Genomic DNA, 12,390 nt, shown 5'->3' on the forward strand with positions numbered 1-12,390 from the left:
GCTATTCCCTACAAGTATGCAAGTAACCAGGTAAAGAACCATGTCTGCCTCGTTGGCCCCAAGTCAAAAGTCGCCTAGCTTGCATGCCCCTCGGAAATTTAGATCCAAGTCGTGTGGTTTCATGACAATTGTTCATTGGATGATTTGTGGTCAGACGGTCCTGCAGGGACGATGCAGAGAAGCAAGAAGGAAAAAGGAGGGGGAACCTTCAGCTAGCGAATAAGAGATTGGTTAGTTGTGCAGCTTGATCTGACTGTATTGCGTTGTTGACTCTTCGTCGATGTACAACATATCACACCGATCGTAAGAGGGGCTATCTGTGAGTTTCCCCCTACGCGCCATGACCGAAGGTTTGCCACTGTAAGGAGTATTCCCGGGCCGTTGAGAAGCGGGCAGTATACTTTCTCAGTATCATTATCCGAGACACGATGAAGTGATCGGCATTCTCTCAAGAGATCTTCCTCTAAACTCTAGAGAGATCTTCCTCTAGACGACTCTGGAAGGGTCCTTCTCCGAACCTAGAAAGATAATGGAACTACGCAGAACCTTGTTTATCTCTTAATTAAAGATGTAACTATAACTGCGCCCATGCGGGTGATTCCAGCCGTGTTCACATCCTAGACGTTCGAGGCGCATCGCCAAAGCTCTAGACATAGCTTGACCGGGCCATTCCGATACGGCCAATCGTATTTACGCACCAATAAACTCAAGCGATACTCGGACAATGCAAGTTAATCCGGGGTTCCGATAACAAGTTAAGCCGAGGTGAAGGTCGGCTAGTTCATTGTCAAAGGCTGTGGACCACCTAACGGTTACCCCAGAGTGTTCAACAAGCTAAGCAAGACCAATTCAAGGTGTGATCAGGATAATAATACGAGTATGGTACTTCCGTACTTCGTACTCCGCATATATATTAAACGATTCGACCTGACCGCTTCTTTTTCCGAGGTTCCCGCGTTCAGGGCCTAAGACAAGAAAGAGCACTAATAGCCGGAAGGCTCGGCACTACTCTCTCTGCATGAAATTTATATTGGACTTGGATAGAGTGGATCCCTCAAAAGGCGAAAAAAAAACACCTCGGTTGGTATTTCCAGGTGAATGGTATATATTCTTCCGCATTGCCACTCAGAGTTGCGCGATTAGCAAATTTTACGATAAATTAGAACATGCTAGGGTTGCATCCCGGGCTGATATTGAATATGGTTAGTACAAGCCCAATGTTAATTAGCAAGACTTTAGAACATTTCAAGAACACTTCAAGAACATTATTTTGATTCTTAATTCCAGTGCGATCGGTGCTGTCAATGATATGAATGATATGAATACATAATGGTCCAGCATCATGGATACTTTTTTTTCGTATTTTGCCTTTGACCTAAGGCTAAGACATAATTAAAATGGAGAATGGGCCTTAGGAGATTGTGAGATCCAATAGAAATCCGCCAACGGACACGGCTGGAAACCCACGACATCCTAAAGGATAAGACCCATGGACAAGGCTAAATAAAAACAACGAGCTAATAGGGCCATTAGGGCATTAAACGGGCAAGATACCCGTTGTTAAGCGGGCCTGAAAGTTACAAGGTCACATCGCTGCGATCTCCAATCCTGATAGCCATTTTATTTGAGACATTGCACATGTTAGCCAATGATTACCGAGTTATCGTGGTTTGCCTGTTGTCCCTCTCCACTTGGATCCTGATCCTCCCTCTCCACTTAAGATCACTACCAAATCATACTAAAGAGTCTACAATTTTCACTCTAGATCCTTGTCTACCTCTTACTTATGTCGGAAATGTCCGAGCAAGACAAAGATGCAAAGAAGTTGGTTGATATACGGAGTAGATAGGGAAACCAAAAAAAAAAAAGGGGAAAGGGACCTCGTGATAACCTCGGACTTCAACTCAGAACGAGTAAAAGAATTGAAAACGCAAAAGGACGTATCTAGTATAACTCCATATCGGTCGTGCCACTCAAGCCCCTCCCCCCCCCTCTCAGACCCCTCCCCTACGGTTCTCGTCGGGGAAATTGGGTCAATTAGATCAGAGGGGTAGCCTATGCGACATTATCAACCCCTCTTAAAAAGCAAAAAAGTATGCACCGACAATCGCTACCCTTCTAGAAGCTAACGGGATGTTTTCAGATTGGTGGATGCACATTCGATTACCCCAGGTCCGCTCATGGTCCGCTATAATCCGCCATCAACGGGACGTACCTGCGCGGAGTGTCGATATCGTCAGTAATCGGTCTCTTGTCGCAATTGGTTAAAAATCCACGGTCAGCCTTTCTAATCTAGTTGACCCGCTATTATAAGGCTTGGATCTCCCTGATAAACACCAAATGATCTTCAGGATTTTGATTTTGGCCTTCTGTTAAGGGTCCAATTTGTTGATCAATAAGCCTTTTGTTTTTCTTCTTTTTCTCTTTTTATTCTTTATTCTTCAACTTCTCATTCCCTTTCGATCAAACATAGATCTAAAACAGTACACATTACCTACAATACTCACAGTAACCATTCAACATCCAATATGACGAGAACCGGTCCTCCAAATAATCATATCTCGTGGGAATCCAAGAGGATTATTCCAGAGGATGGCAGCAGAATCGACTCGGTCGCGTGCCAAGATGTCAGACCTAAGGGGCGCATTCGACGATCAATGACTGCCTGTAATACTTGTCGCAAGCTCAAGACTCGCTGCGATGTCGACCCACGTGGTCATGCTTGTCGTCGCTGTTTGTCTCTTAGGTTGGTCCTCTTTTTATTCTGTGTTTCGCATATACTCGATTCTTGGCTGTTTTTTTTTGTGTCGTTTTTGGCTATTTGTGGAATCGCCCGTGTCTCTAAATACTAACTATGTGTCATAAAAAAGGCTTGAATGCGAGCTCCCCGAGACAACAGAACGCTTCCAGGACAATGCATCCACCTGGTCCGACGCCACCGCTATACCATCGATCGAAGAAAGGCTTGTTTCTCTCGAAAGAGGCATGGGGGAGATGATACATCTGATGCGGCAGATGGTGAACCGCTCCCCCAGCATGCCCTGCAGCCCAACCCTACAAACTAGAAACAACAGCCTAGATGGAGCATCTTCAAGTGATAGCATGTCCTCATCCTTTTATCCACTCAAGCCAGCGCAAATAATTCGGGATTTGCAAGCCGAATGTTTCGGCGAGAGAGATCATTTCTCCGATGCTGACATCCTCGGCGACATCGTCACCCAGGGCATTGTAGATTCCAAGCTCTCGGTGAAATTGATTGAACTGTGTGTTTGATTGTGTGTTTGTCACTAGACCTCCCTGCTAATGATCTCGCCAGTTTCGTCGAATATTTCGGCCATTGGGTCTCAATAAATCATTCATCCTGCATTCAACGGTCAAATACACTCCTTTTCAACACTGCATGTCTCTTGGCTTCGCGATATCTGCCTGGCCTATCCCAACATACCGTCCGCGATATATCTCTGTGTGTACAACATGCCGTGGCCAAGGTGTTGTGGAAGCCCCCGCCCATGACAAGCGATATGCTCCAGGCCTTGACATTGCTTTGTCTATACTCTACTTCAGTTCACAAAGAAGGACTTATGGATGACTGGTTGCTGAGCGGGATCTCAATCAATCATGCCCTCATCTCATTTAACTTTCTCAATACCTTGCCAGGAGACAATTTAAACCCAGACGAGGTACTTGCTCAGTTGCGTCTGTGGAATACGCTCTGCTCAACCCAGCTACAGTATGTTCCGTTTAAAGAAGCCCGTCAGATATACGATCTAACACCAACCCTATAGCTCTGCTCTTGCAAACGGCCGCACGGTCAACATCCAACAACAATACATCGACCAATGCCCCCGCATCCTAGAACACGCAGCCGCCACACCCGAAGACGGAAGAATCGTCGCGGAAATTCAACTATATCGCATCGCTCTCCGACTTCAACACAGCCAGCCCCGTCTCCAATTCGCAGAAACCGAATACGAAGAACTGGAGCGGTGGAAAATGGAATGGGCACATCTCTTAAGTACATCAGCCCTCCCGCCCCCCCAAATCCCAATCCCAATCTAACAACCATACCACCAACAGCCACCAGCGAAGACTCAACTCTCAACCTGAATCTCTGGTTCTGTCAACTCCTCCTCCACCGAACAGCCGCCCGCCTCCAACCAGACAACGAGCGCCTCATCCCAGAAATATGCGGCACCGCCCGCCTAATAATAACCCAATTCCTCCAAATACGCTTCACCACCGCGCCCGCTCTAATCGACCACGTCTACTTCATCGTCGGCTACGCCGCACTCACTCTATGCGACTACACGCTCTCCGATCCCTTAATCAGCCAAGTCCGCGGCTTCCTACTACATCTCGCGCCCAGCGGCGACAACCTCTCATATCGGATCGCGTGTATTGTGGGCGAAGTGCAGCGGCGGTACTCAGAGACAACTACCGTTGTGACTGCGGGATCGCATTCGTCGTCGTCGCCGGTCGCCGACGTCAAGGGCGTGCAGATGTTCAGTCCGTCGCAGCATCATCGCTCTGGTATGGATATCTCGCAGCTTATGTCTAGCGCGGAGGGCTTGGATTCCCTTGTTGAGGGGTATAATTGTCTTGAGCAGATGATGCCTGGGTATGCGGCTTCGCAGCCTGCGTTTGAGGCGCCTGATTTGTTCCATTCTCCTACGACTGGTACTACTGGCGGAGCTATGCCTATTGGTCTAGTGCCGAGGGCTTTGCATGATTGGTGATGAGATTATTGGGTTGGGATTATGATGTTAGGTTTTTTGGTCTCTCTTCTTCTTTTGTTTATAGATTATTGGGGTTGGTGTATGTTGAGTTGATAATGAGGTTGGATCTGTTGGGACTTGGGTGTTGTGTTTGTATTATTTTCTGGCGGAGGATCGTAATAGCAAAAGCACGAATGGAAATGGTCATGACTTATTCAACTGCAACTGACTTGTTTGGTTCATTTTATTCATCAAAGTAGTAAGTCTTTACATGTATCTATACGGAGTAGTTGGATTCAAAATACATAGTTATTCAGCTGTATACATCTTCTATTCAATATTCAGCATGGACTCTCATCTTTACAAAAGAGATATGATATAATTCATTCGAAAAGAAATATAAAAACACCAATGAATTCATATGTACACTTTCCCCTATTGTCAAAGAAAAGGGAAGAAAGATAAGCTCTCGAAAGCGGAAGAGGGGAAGTCGTGCCTCGGCCCGACCATCGATGCGCCGAAGCCGAAGTCTACGAGCACAGAGTCGAGCCATCAAGCAAAGAGGTGGGGAGCAAAATCCTCGGCGCTCCACCCGACATGGGAACAGACACCTCCCCACTCTCACCAGCAGTAACACTAGTGCAAGACACAACTTCGGTCAAGTTCGCACCAGACGCGAATCCAGTATCGGGAATCGAAACCGAGTACTCTTTACCACCTGCACCGAGATTCGATAGGACGGTGATTGTCTGCCCACCGGCATAGCCCTTCCGCATGGCGATGGTGCTGTCGTCTTTATAGATAGGGTAGTTCTGTGAGGACCGAGTTAGTATTTTGTTCATTATTATTATTATCATTTTTCAGACAGAGAGAGAGACAAGCACATACCTGATAAATAGTATAATTAGTACCCTTAGAAATGGCTTGATTTCTGGCACCATTGGCCGTCGCAATAAGCTTGTACAGCTCGCTGTCTGTGTCATATCCGGACAACCACAGAGCCTCGCGATTAGCTGGGTCCTCGCCACCACTATAGTGCTGCTCCTGTCCTGCGTATACAATAGGAATGCCATCTGTCATGATGGTGAATGTGGCAGCGTTCTTGGCGAGGGCAATGTCGTCGGTGACGCTGGGTTCCCGAAGGGAGAGATTAGCTTCTATACATACGGAATGGAATCCTATTCGTTGCTTTGATGTAATTTCCACTTACGAGGCAAAACGAGGATTATCGTGGTTCTCCAGGAAGTTTCCAAGAAGGGTTGAGTCCTTGCACGTCGATTTCACCGTGTTGATCATGTTGTATAGGTCGGTCATGCTTCCCGAGGTAGATTGGAAGGCGCTGAGGAGTGGATAGTAACTATTTCCATGAATTAGCATTGGTTCTCCGCGTGTATCTGGTAAACTTCACGGGCAAGGATCTCACATTGGGTAGTTGAGCACTCCGTCCATTACCTCCTGGTATGGACAGGTATAATCAACGTCACCGTCAAGGACCTCGCCTACGCAGTAGACGCCCGCAGCTTTGTTGTAGCCGGGCCAGAAATCTTTCTGAACATGTTTGACTGTGTCGACGCGGAGACCGTCGACTATATATTGGTTAGTTTCTGGATATGACGATATACATTTTGCTGACGCAGAAGAGTTTGGGATAAGACTTACTCGAGTAGTTGGAGACCAAAGATCCAACCCAATCATACCACATATCTTGCACCTCCGTGCTCTGCGTATTCAGATCCGGTAGAGAAACCTCGTTATCACCAAGCCAGCAGTTTTGCGCCATAGTGTCGTTGCTGTAATCAGTGATTGGGCAATATGAGTGGAAATACTCCGCATCGTTGAAGGGGTTGAATTTGGTGTAATCTACGTCAGCACCGGCGCCATCGTAGCCCTTTTATCCAATACGTGTCAGTCTCAGCCTAGATGATCGGAGATGTGGATGATTTCACTCACCATGTGGTTTGCTACTACATCGACCATGAGATACATGTCGCGTTCATGCAAAGCTGCAGCGAGGGCCTTGAGATCGTCTGCGGTTCCGTAGTTCGAGTTCAGAGCATAGCTTATATTGGGTCAGTACCGACGTAGGCTTCAAGGTCTGTCTTTTCGCCTTTGCGATACTCACATGTCCTGTTGCCAGTATCCGTGATAAGCCTCTCCGTACGGGGTGTCCTCAGTCAATTGACCGGTCACGGGAGTGATCCAAATGGCTGTAAAGCCCATTCCTTGGATGTAATCCAGCTAGGAGATTGATTAGTTGGGAGATATAGGAAGGGTTAGAGCGTTACTGACCTTATCTATGATTCCTTTCCAGGTCCCGCCACAGTATTTCTATCCAGTGAGTATACCGTCAGCTCTGTCACCATGTCACAGAGTCGATATATAGATGAAAGCTTACTCTATCAGCGGTATCACAGGCAGCAGTAGTCGAACCATCCGTCCGGGCAAAGCGATCAGTGAGCATGAAGTAGATCGACTGTGAGCGCCATTCAGCTGGAGTGGCAGCAATGGCAGTGCCAACCAGGCCAGCAAGCCAAGCAAATCGGGCGAGAACCATCTTGTAGATAATCTCAGCACCGATAACTCAGGGGCAAAAGAGAGGAAAATCGTTCAGCAACGGGATGTTCCAATAAAAGGCGCTGCAAGGGGGCTTGATATAAATACCCCAGAAAACGCCATGCATACCACGACAGACGGAGAGAAAAAAACAGAGGCCAATAGCCGTTGAAATCAGACCCCGGGAGGGAATATGGCTTAAGCCAATAAACGCCAAAAGCCCACACGACGATCTTCACAGATGCATCTGCTTAAATGAAAAATAAGCCCGTCTAAATGCCCGCCCCCAGCCACAGCAGAATCCAAGATGGAACTAGGAAACAGAGAAAGGGATCTGTATGGTCGAGAACTCCATAATTAATTGGCAGATAATCTCCCTAAACGAGAATTCCACTTCATCCTTCATATCTAACTCGTCAGGTCCCGATTTCCCCCCTCCAGCCCTGCCGGAAAAAGCAAAGTTGCATTATTATAGATGCATGCCTAACCTTGAAATGATTAGCTTGGATCACAAGGCTAGCGCACTGCACGTGCGAAATTAAAATAATACCCGTCGAAGCCCCTGACACGACCTTTGATCGAATCAACGTGCGCAAGGGCTCGTACCCCAAATTTGCAGGGACGCGGGGGTGGAGAGGGGGGTTGCAATGGGTTATTGGCTTGTTTGAGATGATGTCGATCTTTTGATCAGACTTTCGGGGTTTAGTCGGGGACGAGTAGATACTAAGGTTGTTGGTAGATGCTGCTAGGATGATTTAGGATATGTACTCCGTTGTATGATGGGAAACCCGAGGCCTAGTAGAGATATGATGACGTGTATGTGTATGGAAAAGACAATGTATACTTGGGCTTCATAATTCGGGCCGACATAGGAGATTGCAATCTGTGGATTCTGTGGATTTTTAAACAGGCCATTTATGAATGCGACCGGGGGTAGGGGGGTTAGTGTGGTTGTTTCTCTACTCAGCTGAGGTGAGGTTATACAGAGTCACCGGCACTTTGACAATGGGTGCTCGGTCTTTTGATAGTAAGTAGGACGAAAACAAGACAACTAGGAGATACTAGGAAGGGATAAATTATATAACAAAAGTCCATTATTGCTGTGAATGAATAGAGATGAATCTGACTGCCACTGGGATAAACTATAGAGAAGACAGCAGCTTTGCACGTGAAAATACCGAAATTCCAATTTTTTCCTAAAAAGAATACCAGAGTCTACTACTTACCACTTCAAAGTCCAATTCTCATTGAAAGCACCCTCCTCAGTCAACTTCTGCAACCCACCAACCGACAGCACATGTGATGTAGCATTATACTGCACCCCAGAAGCCGGCACAGGTCTACCATTAAACTTGACAGTGCCAGGCTTCTTGGAAACACCGAGAACAGTAACAGTAGCGAGAGGATTTGACTCCACCCATTCACCCGTTGCCCTGGCACTCAAGCTAGACCCCTTGACCCCGAAAGTAACATCAAGCGTCTCATCAGGAGCATTGCTCTCTCCATCATCAAGATACAACTGCCCAGAGGCAGCACCACTGCCACTAAGTACGACAAGCAAAGACCAGGGCGTGCTACGCGCCTCCTTCGTAGTTAAAGCCGGCTCCTGCATCGGCAAGACGCTGCCTCCACGCACGAAAACGGGGATATGGCCCAGCGGAGCAGGGATAGTGGTGTTGACGCCGGGCTTTGCGTCCACAGCTGTCTGAGTGTACCAGTCGTACCAGACCTCGCCGTGCTTGAGGCCAGGGAAGACGCCCTTGACGGAGGTGGCTTGCGGGGCGAGCACAGGGACGACCATGATTGAGGGACCGAGGAGGAACTGGGTATCGACTGCGGCGAGGGAGGGGTCTGTGGGAAATTCCCAGGCTAGGGCGCGCATGACGGTGGAGCCGGTTGTGTGGGCTTCGTGGAAGAGGGTGTAGAAGTATGGTAGAATTGCGTAGCGGATCTTCATGGCGGATTTGGCGGCGACCGTGACGGATTCCCAGAGGTAGGGCTCTTGTGAGATTGCGGACAGGGTATTGTGGTTGCGGTAGAACGGGAAGAAGGCCGATAGTTGCATCCAGCGGTTGCAGAGTTCTTCGTCGGTGTTGCCGTTGAAGCCGCAGGTATCGACGCCGAACATGGGGATTCCGAAGAGGGAGAATGAAAGGGCCTGGGGGATGGAGAAAAACATGAATGCCCACCTAGAGGCATTGTCACCACCCCAGTGACCGGCCCATTTACCGGAGCCTGCGAATGTAGAGCGACCGATGATGAAGGGACGCTTCTTTTCGTCGACCTTCAGCAGGCCATGGTAGGTGGCGTTAAGGATTTGGTGGCCGAAGAGGTTGTGCACATCGTATTCTTGGACGCCATCGGAGTGAGTGGCGTTTGGGGACACGGCGTGCGAGCTGAGGTCGTGACCATCCTGGTCATGATTGATCACATATGGCGGGTAGTTGACGTTGCGTACTCCTGCAGTGGGTGTAGTCCGCAGATAAGAGGTAGACGAAGAGACAGAGTCGCCAGTTGCAGCGGCAGCAGCCTGGCTTGATGACGCTGCAGATGCAGATGTAGCTTCAGTCTTGTTGCTGACCTCAAATCCTTCCGGATAGTCATAAATAATGTTGCCAGGCTCTCCAGGCAAGGCAAACGGAGGGTGGGATGGGTTCATGCTAAGGTTTCCAGATCCGCAGCTGCCAACGCAGAAGGAAGAAACCTCGTTCATATCAATCCAGATGCCATCAAGGGCTATTTTCTTGTGCCAGGTAACAATTTCGTTCGCCCAGAAATCGCCTGCCTTAGGATTGTGCCAGTCGGGGAAGACAGTGTAGCCGGGCCAGACAGCGCCAATGTACTCGCTTCCATCGGGATTTTTCAGGAAGACGTCATCCTTGTGTCCGCGGGTGTAGGTATCATAACTGAGTATAATTCAGCATTGTGTCTGTTAGACAGGTTCGGGAACTTACGCGTCCGAGGCGTTCTTAGGGTTTGGAATGTAGATAGCCGAATCTATAATGGGAACATAACGACGGCCACTGCTGTGCAGTTTGTCTATGAACTTCTCACCCTCAGTGTATGGATAACGATGTTGATCATTGTCAAAGTCACGGTAACCATGCATATAATCAATGTCATTCCTAGTCCATGTTAGACCTTGCTTTAACCATAGAAAGGCTGAATCAATTTACCAGATAGTCTCGAGCGGGATTTCAAACTTGTCAAAGTTAGAGACAACTTCCTCGAGCTCAGTCCAGTTATTGTATCCCCAGCGGCACTGGTGGAAGCCGAAAGTAAAGTACTGCTGCAATGCTGGCAAGCCAATGGTGCTCAACTGGTAGTTCTTCGTCACATCCGCTTGGCTAGGACCCGAGTAAAAAGTGAGATCAATGCTACCTCCCAGGGTTCGCCATTTCAGGCCCTCGGGATTCATGATAATTTCCTGGCCATGAGCATTTCTAGAGAAGACACCATGAGAAAAGGAAACATAGTCCTTAGACTGATCGGCCTTGTCACTTGCGACCAGGGTGTGATGACCAAGGTGATTAACCTCATAGTAGCGGGTGTCCAGATAAAAAGGCTGGGAGCCATAAACATTGCTGGTGAAAGTAGTCAGCATCAAAATAGCAGTACAAGCGAGGATAGAAGGATGTATAGGAAATGAAACTCACTCATCTATAGGGTCACCAATATCCGACGCATATAGAGTCAAAGTGAGATTGTTCAGGAGGCGCAGCTGTTGGATATGCTCCCCGATACCGTACAAGTTATAATCCTTTGGCAAGGAGGTAACAAACTCAACAAACTGGTTCTCAAACACCAAAACCGAACCGGTGGTATCGAAGATAGCATCACGGGTAGCCTTGCGGGTCACTTTGAAATGGAAAGAGGGTTCATTCGACCAGGTGATCTCAAGATCACTAAGCTTCTTTGATGCTTGATTATCAGAAGCGGGTCGGGGAACGACATGCTCATCCAGCACGAACCAAGAGTAGTTCGAAGAATCGAGATAAGTCGGAACGATTTGAACGTTGAGTCGGTCATTAGCAAGGTACTCGATGGAAAAGTCCAACGAGTCTACATCAGTACCATAGACATTGCATGGCTTTCCAGCTAGCGTCAGAGTAGCGGTCAATCCGCGAGCAGACTCCTTGATGTTTGATGCCTTGTACCCGGGACAAACCGACTGCGCGTTGACGGCTTCAGGGTCATCAATATTGGCAATCAGCTGTGCGCCAGTATCGGTGTCAGCGGGAATGGTAAATTGGGTGTATTTTCCTGAAGAGGTCGAGGAAGCGACAGAGTGAGAGCCCGAGGCCGTAGGGCCGAATGTTGAGAAAGCACCATAGGCTGCTGGCAAGAGCCAAGCACCGCTAAGAAGGTTCTTCACACCAACCATAATGACCACTTCCCTATTTTGGTTGTAGATCGAAGGGGTAATTTTCGTCTCAGATAATCATGTCCCAGCTCGTTTTTATAGGTCGAGCGTAACCAGTTCAGTTCGTTCTAGCACTGCGCGCAGGAACTTGCAGGAACCCGACGATATACCAAACCCAAAAGAATTTCCGTTGATTCTCCGATGCAATCACATACTTTTCGTAGGGGCTGAATGGTTTTGCAGGGCTGGTCAAGCTTCAAGCTAAGGAAAGCTGGGGAGGCTGGGTGAAATGCGGGGATGAGCCCCTTACGTCGACCCGACATAGCGTCCACTAATAGGGCTGTATAACCCAACTATGTACACAAAAGAGGGGTAGGAGTGTAAAAAAAGACATTTATCAAAGGTTATACATAGAAAAGTCTCTTGCGCCAAGTATGCTTGTTTTACAGCCTTCGTATACACCTAAAAAGACATTAAAAAAAGACATGTCAAAAGAACTTCCAAATGGTAACGTTGGGAAATAGTCATACTGTGTATGAGAACACTAATAAGTACATCGTATAGTATCAACCTAACCCTGCCCAGGTGGAAGATAATTAATCCGGACCATCCTATAAAAACCGACGATCATAATAGATCATGCCATTCCAGGCTGGTGATTGGTCAATTGTCCGATAAATGCCCGTCTACAACAGTACAATAGTGCAGGGCTACAGAGTCCAAGACCCCGGAATTAATATACAGAGACCCGCTTCTACA

The 12,390-nt window shown here is 47.9% G+C and overlaps 3 protein-coding genes across 3 annotated transcripts; 1 reads left to right on the forward strand and 2 right to left on the reverse strand.

The window, feature by feature from the left end:
• Positions 1–2,528: 2,528 nt before the first annotated feature.
• N7455_010228 (uncharacterized protein) lies at positions 2,529–4,736 on the forward strand (the record flags this gene model as incomplete). The annotated part of the gene is made up of 5 exons (XM_040954073.2): positions 2,529–2,746; positions 2,871–3,263; positions 3,317–3,730; positions 3,786–4,015; positions 4,078–4,736. The coding sequence occupies 5 exons, from the start codon at positions 2,529–2,531 to the stop codon at positions 4,734–4,736; spliced, it is 1,914 nt and encodes a 637-aa protein (XP_040815350.1).
• Positions 4,737–5,245: 509 nt separating this feature from the next.
• On the reverse strand, positions 5,246–7,269 carry N7455_010229 (alpha-amylase; the record flags this gene model as incomplete). The annotated part of the gene is made up of 9 exons (XM_040954050.2): positions 5,246–5,527; positions 5,604–5,844; positions 5,926–6,072; positions 6,139–6,301; positions 6,375–6,603; positions 6,666–6,774; positions 6,838–6,953; positions 7,005–7,043; positions 7,111–7,269. The coding sequence occupies 9 exons, from the start codon at positions 7,267–7,269 to the stop codon at positions 5,246–5,248; spliced, it is 1,485 nt and encodes a 494-aa protein (XP_040815298.2).
• Positions 7,270–8,490: 1,221 nt separating this feature from the next.
• Positions 8,491–11,652, reverse strand: N7455_010230 (glycoside hydrolase family 31 protein; the record flags this gene model as incomplete). The annotated part of the gene is made up of 4 exons (XM_040954055.2): positions 8,491–10,174; positions 10,223–10,393; positions 10,445–10,852; positions 10,925–11,652. The coding sequence occupies 4 exons, from the start codon at positions 11,650–11,652 to the stop codon at positions 8,491–8,493; spliced, it is 2,991 nt and encodes a 996-aa protein (XP_040815547.2).
• Positions 11,653–12,390: the final 738 nt, after the last annotated feature.

The sequence above is a fragment of the Penicillium solitum genome (assembly GCF_028829755.1).
Source record: "Penicillium solitum strain IBT 25940 chromosome Unknown utg000008l_segment0_segment0, whole genome shotgun sequence".
Lineage (NCBI taxonomy): Eukaryota > Fungi > Ascomycota > Eurotiomycetes > Eurotiales > Aspergillaceae > Penicillium > Penicillium solitum.